Below are 12,860 nucleotides of genomic sequence, written 5' to 3'. Positions count from 1 at the left end.
ACTTGAGCGGTGAAACGTGTGTATGTATATATATATATATATATATATATATATATATATATATATATATATATATATATATATATATATATATATATATATATATATATATATATATATACATATATATATATGTATACACACATATATATATATGTGTGTGTGTTTTTGCTCACACCTTCACCTAAAAGGCTTATTGCAGTTTTAAATGTATTTTTCCTGTTATAGGAAAAATATAGTTCTTATAAATTCCACAAATAAGGTAAAACTAGGAAAATATGTGTGTGTGTGTTTTTGTTACAGTCATTTTTAAATGTATTTTTTCCAAAAACTGCCCTAAATTGTATAAGAGACTGGTTATAGCTCGTTTTTTTTTTTTTACTTAAACTTGCCTTAAGCGAACGTAGTCATTATTCTTTTGTGTGTCCACAAATCTCCAGAATCATTTTGTCCTTTGTATGTGAATGAGCCATTGACACTGGTAACATCTGAAAGAGTTATTGAGTCCGAAGGAATAGATCACGAGGAGTTTCAGTTATTTTTAAACTTTGTTGTTGTAAGCCCCATTCGAAGTAAACAGAGAAAGCTCACACATCATGATTTTAAGTTGCAAGATATTCACAAATCTTGTTTTTAAGTTGCAAGACATTCATAAATTATGTTTTTATGTTCCAAGATATTCACGCACCATGTTTTCAAGTTGCAAGAAACTCGCATATATTTTAAAGTTACAAGATATTCACACATCATGTTTTTAAGTTGCGAGATAGTTGAAAGATTTAATTCTACATAGTGAGCTTTATTAGGACCTCCGAAAGACCACAGATTAACTGATGTCCATTTAATAAAATCAACAATAAGAATAAAGTCACCGCTGGAGAATATACTTTACAGACACTGGGTCCATATACCTATTATCATTATTGAAATCTCGGGAAAATCTTGATAGTAGGAACAAAACATGACCAGTGAAGCATCATTTAGTTATTTTATCCATAAATGGAAAATGAGGATGAGTTAATATTAAGAATCCGTTGTTTCGGAAATAAATTGTGCAACTGCGAGGCTTTTCTCTTGTGACATCTTTAAAACCTTTTTATCCTCAGTGTCCCTTTCAGCACTGATTGACCTCATAGGTCCCAACGCTTTGCATTTGGTCTAAATTTTATATGCTATTTCATTCCAAGAACAACAACCTGTAAGCCTAATAATGGTAAAAATAATCAAAATCATCTAAGATTAATTTCCACGGACTCAGCGAAAGCGTAAGCATTGAAAGCTAAAGTTCTAGGTTAAAAGTTTAATGAACGGTGGATAAATACTGGGCATAAAATGTAAATAAAATAGTGTTAATCAATGGCCAAAAAATAAAATATAGCATCAGATTGAATTGATGTATTATAAAAAGCTAGTTTACTGCATTTGATTTACAATAAAAACTTACTCCATAAAATTAATAGATTTATTTAATGAATCGGATAATATAGCTTTCCTGTTTTTAAATTAAACTTTTTGTAATAAAAAAATTTCACAGAATGATTTATTTTTATATTTTATTTACTGGTGTGACAAATTTTCTTTTTTCATGTATTAATTTTTCTCCATCAGTTCGACGTTCTTTCACAAAAAGCTTAGTTTACTTGTGTTAAAATGATACTTCATCCAACTGGTCTTAGATTGTGATTGCTTATTTATGCATTGCATATGTGTACGAGATTACAATTTATGTCTTTAACTTTCCTTAAAATTCTAAAGAAAGCTATTACAGATTTAACGAGGGGTAAGGGTACATAAAATTTCGTCACGGGCATAGAATTAACAAAACAATAGTGGTAAGAAAAATACTGTTTTAGGTGAGTAGCATTCATGTCGGCAACACCTCATGTACCTCATTTTTGTAAAATTTTTGTTATGTTTTTCTTCACATCAAAGGAGAAAAACTTAGTCTCATCATCATAGTGATCAATAATTGATGTGGAGATTTCGATGTCGTTTATAGAAGTATCCTATGATTTTTCCTTGATAATGGCAAAGAGTTCGGCGTTATTTCACAAAAAGCTTTTCAGCTCAAAGTTTCAAATATGTGAACAGTTTCCAATGACGATTTGGTCGATATGGAATTGAAATTTAAAAATCTGTAAAACAATGGTTCACTGTAGATTCAATGCAGACAGCATTTAAGTTTTAGGCGACCTTAACAATATTACCATTCACAGTAAAATATACTAGAGAAGCATATGTGAATCTATTGATTCTAAACCTTATCTAACCTAGGAATGATGTTTGGAAATAATACAAATATTCTGTGTTGAAAATAAATATTTATTATCGGATATCTTTCATTTGTATGAGCGTAAAGAAAAAATCGTATTTAATCTTAAATATAGCTTCCTCAGAGTAAGGTCAGGAATTATCTTCCAAAACCGAATCCACCGAAGCCGGAAGACCCAACAGGGGGTTTGCACACGTGCTCCTCAAGACACCTGTCGTAGCAGCACTTGTCGACGCCTCCGCACTTGCTGTCGTTGGAGCATGTCTGAGGAGGGGCAAAGGTCCTGACGGGTGGGCACTGAGGCCTGACGGGAGGGCATACACCTGGCTTCACGAAGGGAATGGTGTCAGGCTCATCGTTGGTCTCGCAGCAGTATGCCTGTCCCTCGGGAGTTCGGCACCAACGTCTGCACGTGTTGGAAACTCCTCCGAATCCTCCTCCAAAGCCTGGGTTAATTCCACCTCCAAATCCTGGATCAACACCACCGAAACCTCCACCAAAACCTTGATTTAGTCCTCCAAAGAATCGCGCATTTCCTTCATTTTTATTCTGTGCAAAGGCAACAGCTGTCAGGCAGCAGACAATAACAAGTCCCTGAAGAGAAAGGAAATAAAAAATTTAAAATGAATATTTGACATTTATAATTATCTGAACGAACATTTCATTCAGTTCAATTACCTTCTAACTTCCGATTTCTGAGCATTCAAGAAACATCGTAGATATAACTGACCTTCAAGATGAATTGTAACTCACCTTCATGTTGTCTATAGTAGCGTCGGATGAGAACTGATCCTTCTTCTTCTCTTGTGAGGAGTGAATGCTGTCTGCTGGGCTCACAGTCCTTTATACTTGACAACCGCGTTCGGTATTTTCCCTTCCCCGATGCGTCTCTCACTCAGGGCGGGAAGTCCCGACGCTTGAACCTGTAAAGCAGTGACGCATCGCTTACTGACAGCGCGTTTGGGAAGTTTCCTCTTACGCTCATTCGGTATTTTTTTCTGATTTTGTAATTACGTGAAACTTTGGCAACAAAGAATATTCCAAGATGATGAGAATAGTAAAAAATGTATTTTTGATATTACGCTATACAGTTCTGTCAAGTCAGTCACCGAGCTCTTCTAGAAGATTAGCAGAGTGTCATGAATTTGGTTTCAGGTATAAATTACCTGGAATGTCTTCATGTCACGCCAATAATTTCCGAACCAGAAAGAAAGCTAAACATTGATGTATTTCAAGATTTGAAGGTTGTTCTATCTCTATTACTAAGAAACTAATTTCCTTTGATAACATCCGTGTCACACATTTTTAGTAAGAAATTTTTTGTTTCATCTATTTCAAAAGAAACTAGTTTCCAGTAAACTGTATCTTCAAAGGATAAAGACGCATAAACCCTAAATCGATGGGTCTGTTTGTATCAAGGACAGGTTTAGTTCTGAAAATGGCAAAGGGGACAAAGTGGGTAGTAGGAGAATCACTATCCGGAACAATACCAAGGATAAGGTAGAAAAAATGATGAAGTTGTGTTTAATTAAACACTGAAAGGAACTGATGGTTATAAGATCTGAGAAGTTTGCGCTCCACAGTCTCACAATTTATTATCTTCAAGCAAGTCTAACAGCCGTATGTTTCACTACTACTACTACTACTACTACTACTACTACTACTACTTCTACTACTACTACTACTAACAATAATAATAATAATAATAATAATAATAATAATAATAAGAAGAAGAAGAAGAAGAAGAAGAAGAAGAAGAAGAAAACAATAAGAAGAAAAGCTAAAACAATACGTTTTCAAAGTAATAATTATAACTGATCCAATGAATCTTGGTTTTCAATGAAATATTTATAATCTGATCCACAAGAATTTTCAGTAATAATTATAGCCAACTGATGACAGGATCTGTCTCCACCTGGACCCAATTTCACACAATATGACAGCTATTTTATTTTCCATCTTTGAAACCCATCGTTTTCTTACTGCATAGGATTTCAATATTGCCATTCAAGAACATAAAGGATAGAAGCTGAATGAGTAATAATGATATGCATAGCAAACATGAAGAATCATCGGTAAAGATAAGCTACCTTTGTCTGCTTTTATGATGTGAGAGAAATTTTTCTTCAAGGAACTTTGCCAAATAGAAATTAGTTTTGCAAATCAGTTCCAGCTTTGATGTCAAAATCGGTCAGCAATTTAAACTCTTCTTGATCAGGTACACAAAACCTTTAATCAAGCGAGAGACCTCAAACCAAAGAGATAAATTCAGAATCTGGTGATAATTGAAGACGTATCCAAAACTTTCCAGTAATCTCTGGAACTCGCCCAGTAACAAGATTTGTCATACCCTAAGGGCTCAGAGCGTTCCGTTCCGACTCGGCCCAATGGGCGAGCGTAAAACCCATGACGCCATGTTGATGACGTCACATTGATGACGCAATGTCTTTGATGTTGATTGGTCAATCTTCCACTACTGCGCAGCATCCACTTACGACTTGTCTGTCTGCGTAGCGCCAGATAAATTAATATGTATTGCAGGAGTGATTGATTTGACTATCGATGTTGAATGCTGGGTTGTGTTGTTATATCGTTAATGTAAATTTAGGAAGTTTTAGTGATGTTCCAGTAAATAATAATAGATAATAAAAATTGATGAATACACTCATTCATATGCACAAACACACAATATATATTTATATATACTGTATATATATATACATTATATATATATATATATATATATATATATATATATATATATATATATACAGTATATATATATATATTGTCTTAGTTAATTAACTAGCAGAACAAGATAATATATATATTATATATACATACAGTATATATATACATATATACATATATACAGTATATATATATATATATATATATATACTGTATATATACATATATATATATATATATATATATATATATATATATATATATATATATATATATATATATATATATATATATATATGTAATGTGTGTGTCAGTATGTAAAGCTAATTTTAAATACTTTCTCATCATGTGAGGTATTTATATGCGTTACTCCTATAGATACTGATAAAATTAGTTCCACAGAAAGTGTGCAATAAATGTCCATGAAAATACCTCTCATAATTAATGAGAGAGCTCAGGCGTAAGAGCATCTCACTCAAGAAGAATTCTACCGATGCAATGATCAGAAAAACGAACGGATTCCTAACTACAAGACAGGAAAACAGGATTCGCGCAGAGCCACTCGTCCTGACCAGTCCCAGTGTTGTAAGTTGCGAGAGAAGATCGAGTTTTTTTTTTGCCTGGAAGGAAGGTGTACTCGGGGAACTGCCTGGAAACTCCTCTTTTCAGCTGACTCATGAATTTTAGCAGCTATTTCCCACTTATATATAGGTCTGGAAGGAAACAGGAGACATACACTTCGTCTTCAGCTCTCGCTTAAGAAAGACATGGTGAGATTATATCCAATTTGTCTGTGAGATTATATCCAATTTCTCTCTGTCTAATTGTATAACTGAGTCGCTTTTATACAAATGCTATCACGGGCAAATAAAACCGAGTCGATTCATATGTTCAGTAAATTAGAAAAATGAGAGTATAAATCAAATGAGCAAATTTACTCCATTTATCACATATATACTGTAAAAGTTTTAACCGATAAGGGTTGCTTCAAAGTTATTTTGATAGAATTTACGAAGGTATTAATACAAGATTGTCACCATTATCACATAAATCAAATACCCTTTGCCCCTTTGTCGAAATCTCCATAACTAATACAATTCATCCTATGATCCCCACAGGCCCACTCAACTCTTTTGGTCGCCCTAATGGTGGTGCTCGTTGCCTGTTTGGCTGCTGCATACCCACAGTTTGGTAATCCGGGATTAGGAGGAGGAGTAGCATTTGGGCAGCCTGGGTTTGGCGGTGCCGGAAGTAAGTAGTATCTTCAGATGGCTTTTCGATTCATTTATTGGCTGAGAAGGAATGAGCTGCAGATGACTCATAGATTTTGTATATGCTACGTTTAAGACTTTATAAACCTAATTCTGTATTCTCTCTTCTGCAGTAGGTGGAGGCCCTTACACCAACGCCTTCGGGGGTCCCTGCCGTTACTGGAACCAAGACCCCATCACCAGGAAATATTTCTGCACCGAAACTCCCGACAAGACGTTCCCTGGACTCTTCTAAAAGAGTCTTCTATTCCGCCTGAAGTATGAAAAGGATGGCAGTGAAGGAAAAAACCTCAAGCTGAATAAATTCAAAATTCAGAGAAATGGTTCAATATTTCTCGAAGTGATCTTCATATGAGATTTTTCAAGAAATGTGAGAATTTTAAAAGCATTCCTTTCTCGATTGTATAACTTTCACCAGTGTTATTTGAGAGATGAGAATCAACTGCCGCCCCATATAGTTCCTGATCTAATTTAAGAGATTTTAATGAAAAAAATAAGTGAATATACATATGCATATACATATACATATACATATGCATATACATATACATATATATAATATATAATATACATACATAAATATATTATATATATACATAGAGAGAGAGAGAGAGAGAGAGAGAGAGAGAGAGAGAGAGAGAGAGAGAGAGAGAGAGAAATAATCTATCTCAAAATAAATGTTAGCATGAGTGAATCTAATAAAATAAAAATTGATATTAACTTTTTTCCTTATTTAATTGTCCTAAAACTATAATAAGCAAAAATAAGATATATATTATAAAGGAAGGTATAAATATTATGATATATATATATATGAATATATATATATATATATATATATATATATATATATATATATATATATATATATATATATATATATATATATATACACACAATATATACACATATATATATATATATATATATATATATATATATATATATATATATATATATATATATATATACATATACATATATATAATATATATATATACACATATATATATATATATATATATATATATATATATATATATGTTAGTTTGATGTTAGTTTATGTTATATATTTTGGAGAATACCTAATTAAAGAGAAACTTAGATAGTTACAAACTTATAGATAGCAACCGTATGCATAATTACCTCGTTCGAAAATTGATGCCATTATCGCAGAATGATAAAGAAAAAATTTCCTTTAAGAGGGTAAGAAATACAGCACACCTTTCGTCATTTTCCTGATCGTTAATTTTCTTAATTGGCATTACATAGTAGTCAAACAAGCAGAGAACATTGAGAAAAAAGAATAAAGGATAATACTCTGAAAAAAGGCAAGTCTACTTACAACACTCGATATTTCCTTTCATGAATGTTTAGTAGTGTCTTCTTCCAATGGAGAAACAGCCTAATCATAGGCTTATTAAGATGGACAACTGATCTAGAGATTTTGATTCTTTTCTGATAAGTGTCCTGTGATTCTCCCTTTGTTACGACTGAAGGAGGCGTTTTAATTCTGTAGAAATATCAATGTTACCTCCAGAATGAAAACAGTTTTTCTGAAGTATGCTACAAAGAGACATTTTGAATATATATATATATATATATATATATATATATATATATATATATATATATATATATATATATATATATATATATATATATATATATATATATATATATATGTATATATGTGTGTGTGTGTGTGTGTGTGTGTGTGTGTGAGTGTTTTTGTGTATGTTTGTGCCTCTGTGGGTGTGTATCTATTGTATTTGTATATCTTAGAGAGAGAGAGAGAGAGAGAGAGAGAGAGAGAGAGAGAGAGAGAGAGAGAGCATATGGAATCACTGTTAGGTCCAGCGTTATTTTGACGTCTTAATTTCAGGTTCATTGTGTCACAGGAGAGTCTGTCATTTTTCTGTTTTGTTCTCTATTGGCAAACTTAGTATATTATTGACACCAAATAATCAGTTGGTATGGAAGTTGATTTCTGATATATATTTAAAAGATATCTGAATCAAACATCTTTTATTTTCTAAATAAAAAATGGAAGTACGCTATAATTTGTTTGTCTTACTTTAAAGTTCGATTCGCTCGACTTTAAACTTGAGATTCAGCTAAAGTTTTTAGATATAACTTGCAATAGATCATTGTATAATTTGATAAGGACTTTTGTTTGAATGTTGGCTAAACGTATCTTACAAATTAGTTTCCATCCTATGCAGCCCTCGTAGCACTTTTTATGACGACAGCATCTACAATTTTCTTGATGCAGGCAAAAATGCTATCTTTCAATTTAGGTTAAAAAGAACTTAGTCAAAACATGATTTGCATCCGTGAGGAAAGATTGTCTGGCTGGAGACTGGTGGAGATAGATTTGCTTAATAGCTCCGTCCTGGGTTTGTACAGATCTTTGTTCATTTTCGTTTGAGCAGATTTTTTAATTAGAGTGTTTTAAAACAGAAAAAAATTAATATTGTCAATAATTTAGTTAAAACAGGAAAGCATCGTCTGGGAATGCAAAAACGGAGTACATATATGCTCTCAATATTTTTATTTCTTCTCTTGATGGTTATCTTTCAGCACTCTGCCTTTCATTTTCTGTCACTAAAAAGAAACCAGTTCTTTTCTGGTGGAACATTTAAAGAATTGTGTTTAGTTCTGAAGTGACTGTTTCTTTTCCTTCTTCAGATAAAAGTTTCAAAACATAAGGGAGCTGTTTCACTGAAACTTGTTCCAAAGCCATTGCAACTGTCCTCATTTTTATGCAACAATTCCCTTCCTTTGTGGGCTAAACATAAATATTTCAGCTTATATTAAAGTATATTGAGAAAAAACATGTCAATGGCGCAGAATTACATTTCTTAAATGGTCATCTGGTCAATGAATATCTTGGTAAAATGATTAAAAACACTGCATCCAAAATAAATATTTATTAAAATTTTATGTCTTTGGTACTTATAAATCTAAAATAAAGTATTTTTTGCTAATTTGTGATAACGCTTCTTCAAAGGAAGGTCAGGAATTATCTTCCAAAACCGAATCCACCGAAGCCGGAAGACCCAACTGGGGTTTGCACACGTGCTCCTCAAGACACCTGTCGTAGCAACACTTGTCGACGCCTCCGCACTTGCTGTCGTTGGAGCATGTCTGAGGAGGGGCAAAGCTCCTGACAGGTGGGCACTGAGGCCTGACGGGAGGGCATACACCTGGCTTCACGAAGGGAATGGTGTCAGGCTCATTGTTGCTCTCGCAGCAGTATGCCTGTCCCTCGGGAGTTCGGCACCAACGTCTGCAGGTGTTGGAAACTCCTCCGAATCCTCCTCCAAAGCCTGGGTTAATTCCACCTCCAAAACCACCCCCAAATCCTGGATCAACACCACCACCAAAACCTTGGTTTAATCCTCCAAAGAATCTCTTATTTCCTTCATTTTTATCCTGTGCAAAGGCAACAGCTGTCAGACAGCAGACGATCAACAGTCCCTGAGGCGAAAAGAAATAAAGATTAGGCGTAAATCTTTGAAAATGTTCACTATAATCTGAATGAATATTACACTCAGCAAAATAATTTTTTCACTAATAATTTCTGAGTAGTCAGAGAAACTTCATAGTTATATACGAGCCTCAAATCACCAATTATCATCAAGATACATAAAAAATATGCTGAGATAAACTCTGTAACTCACCTTCATGTTGTTTATAGCAGATTCTGGTGAGAACTGATTCTTCTTCTTCCCTCGTGAGGAGTGAATGCAGTCTGCTGGGTTCACAGTCCTTTATACCTCACAGCCGCGTTCGGTATTTTCCCTTCCCGGTTTGTCTCTCACCCGTCGCGGGAAGTACGGACGCTTGAACCCTCAGGGCAAATGATTCGTCCCTCGTTCATGGGAAACCTGGGAAACACGATCTGGCCTTACGCTTACTTAATATCTTTTTTTAAATTTGTAACATTACCATTATGGGAAATTATGGCTAAAGGGATCCTGTTTGTATAAAGAATTCTAACTGATATAAAGAGAACGGTTGCAAAAATTTAGGTCTTATCAACTTCCCTCTTTGATGTGGTCGGTACGAATACAGAAAAAATAGATGTTTTCAAGTTTGTCGTATTACCCTTGGTATCTCATTTAGCAGCTGCCAAACTCTTCTAGAAGGTTTGGAAAAGCCATAAACTTAAGTTTATTGAAATGTTGCTATAAAAATAAGAATTTATTCATTTCAGTGAATTGGTGACAATTTCCAGAGAAGAATGTGAGATCAACAGGTTTCATGAAGTTGTATCCTTTTTGGCTAAAGTCAGTACGGGAGAAGAAAACATCCCCCTATGATGTTTTTGTTAAACTTACTTTTCAATCAGCAAAACAGGCATTAAAGATGATAAACTGAATCTTTCCAATTTTGAGTTTTGTGTTAAAAGAGATGTGTATAGAATTTGAGTTTTGTGTTAAATAGATATATATATATATATATATATATATATATATATATATATATATATATATATATATATATATGTGTGTGTGTGTGTGTGTGTGTGTGTGTGTGTGTGTGTGTGTGTGTGTGTGTATTGTTTGTATTTATAAACTAAAAGGACTACTCATGCGTGGTTGCATCCAAAATAACAAACCGCCAACCGGCCAACTTCTCAAAGCGGTTCACTTTCAAGAGGCAAAATGTGTGTGAGGTGAGTCTTAACTGGCTGCTATTGGACGTTAGCGAAACCCATGACGTCAAATCGATGACGTTGAATCGATGACGTAGAATCGAGCGACCACCCCTTCTACATTCGACGCAGCACAAGACGAGAAGTAAAAAATGTTAGTGTCACAAAAATTACTCGAAAGTTTTCCTCGAGTGCTGAACATATGCCGACGCATCGTTTGTTTTATTTCCATTTATAATTTGTTTTTCATATTCTAATTTTCTCTGTTCTTTGCTATTCTACTCTTTAACATTGAGTAAGGTAATTCGAATAGCTCTATTACCTAATACGAAACGAGGGTGTGTATCAGATTATTACTGTGCTCACGTAGCGTTTTTTTATAAAGCTAATTTAGTGAGCTGAACACCACAACATTCAGTGCAATTTCTTTTCAGCTTCTGGCAAAGTTTGCTGTAAGATAACACTTACTCCAAAGATTACTAGGGACTCGATGGATTCTGTGCCCAATAACTTCCGTGAAGGGGTCTTGAAGAACTGGTTTGCTCGTCTGCCTCCTGACGCCGCCCGCGGCAATATTTTAGATATTATATTTCTACAGACAATTCCTCATCTGGAAATTTCATGGTCGTCACGCTTGCTTGCTTTACCGAGGATACAGAATTGTTAAATGGGAAAAAACTTGATTCACAAATCAAGGGAATTCAAGTAATTTCTTACGTAAAAGAAAATGAGTCAATAAGCATAATCTTAAACTGCGCTAATGAAATACATGATGGATGAGAATTCAAGTAGAATATTCAGCGAAATTCAAATGGATGGATCCATCGAGCCTTAATGCTCATGATGCGCCTGGAACTTGAATTCTTGAAGGTGTAAATAACATAAATAAAGGCAAGTCATGTCATTGTTGGTCCCACAAATGCAATAAATAGTTAACTGTAATTGAAAGTGGACAAACGATTTTTTACATCAAGTATTAATTAAACCTTCATTACCACTACCTCTTAGATGTAAGTCTTTTGGGAGCTCCAAGAGAGAGAGAGAGAGAGAGAGAGAGAGAGAGAGAGAGAGAGAGAGAGGAGACTGATTGCTACGTACCAAACGTGCTTAAACTGATGAATTTTGTCAGTGTTTTCATTTTAATGAATTACAAGAGACATGAATAAACTTGGCAATTACTGAAAACTTTTATGATTTTTTACCAAAGATTAGGAGATATGCATTAAATTAAAATCATATCTTTAAATTCAAAAGGTTTAAAATGTTTAGGTCCTATTTTCTTCCTTGCAAATTACTCATAGCCCGGTTTTATCAGGGTATTATCTTCAAATGGCAAATATGAACAGGGCTTATTTCTTTTTTTTATCGATTTGGATATAAGACGGAAAAGTAATATTAATTAATTACGTTGAGATCGTAAAAAAATCGCTAAGACCCGAGAAAGTCCGAGAAAATTCATCCACGACAGCAAAAGTTTAAAAATGTTAAAATCTGTATCAAAATACCTGCTGTCTGATTTTTTTTAATCTAACGCTAAATAAGATATTGGAAAGGTACTAACCAAACCTGTAAGTATATTTACCTTTATTCTTACATTTTTTTTTTATTCATCAACGATAAAGGTATCCACCCTGATAGGAAAGTTCCACAAAATTAGTGAAAGGTATTTTTTGATGTTTGTGTTTTAACAGGTAGTATCCAACGAGTCTATATGACAGGCAAGTCTTCACAGGTTTTAATGTTGTAACTCTCTGATATTCTCTGAACCTGCTTTGTAGTTCAGAGGTTTTCGTTATTTCATCAAGCTGTCAGTGTTTATCAATAATTTTTTTTAATAAACATTAATTTTTTTACTTCCCCTAAACCTTCAAGAAAGGACTGATATTTTTCATACGAGATATACATATTTGCAAAAGTCCCATTTGATGCCGTTTTGTATCAGTGGCATTAAACATTCACAGTA

At 33.7% G+C, this 12,860-nt stretch overlaps 2 protein-coding genes and 1 pseudogene across 2 annotated transcripts; 1 reads left to right on the top strand and 2 right to left on the bottom strand.

Annotated features, from left to right (window-relative positions):
* Positions 1-2,301: 2,301 nt before the first annotated feature.
* On the bottom strand, positions 2,302-3,176 carry LOC136854396 (uncharacterized). Its single transcript, XM_067130698.1, has 2 exons — positions 3,026-3,176; positions 2,302-2,866 (listed from the first exon to the last, which is right to left on the bottom strand). The coding sequence occupies exons 1-2, from the start codon at positions 3,029-3,031 to the stop codon at positions 2,411-2,413; spliced, it is 462 nt and encodes a 153-aa protein (XP_066986799.1). The 5' UTR covers positions 3,032-3,176; the 3' UTR covers positions 2,302-2,410.
* A 2,425-nt stretch (positions 3,177-5,601) lies between these two features.
* On the top strand, positions 5,602-6,809 carry LOC136854395 (neuropeptide-like protein 30). Its single transcript, XM_067130697.1, has 3 exons — positions 5,602-5,733; positions 6,082-6,214; positions 6,348-6,809. Exons 1-3 carry the CDS (start codon positions 5,731-5,733, stop codon positions 6,467-6,469), a joined length of 258 nt encoding a protein of 85 aa, XP_066986798.1. The 5' UTR covers positions 5,602-5,730; the 3' UTR covers positions 6,470-6,809.
* A 2,343-nt stretch (positions 6,810-9,152) lies between these two features.
* Positions 9,153-10,061, bottom strand: LOC136854394 (uncharacterized; annotated as a pseudogene).
* Between the last annotated feature and the right edge of the window lie 2,799 nt (positions 10,062-12,860).

The sequence above is a fragment of the Macrobrachium rosenbergii genome, chromosome 29, assembly GCF_040412425.1.
Source record: "Macrobrachium rosenbergii isolate ZJJX-2024 chromosome 29, ASM4041242v1, whole genome shotgun sequence".
NCBI lineage: Eukaryota > Metazoa > Arthropoda > Malacostraca > Decapoda > Palaemonidae > Macrobrachium > Macrobrachium rosenbergii.
This window is presented reverse-complemented; position numbering and strand designations above follow the sequence as displayed.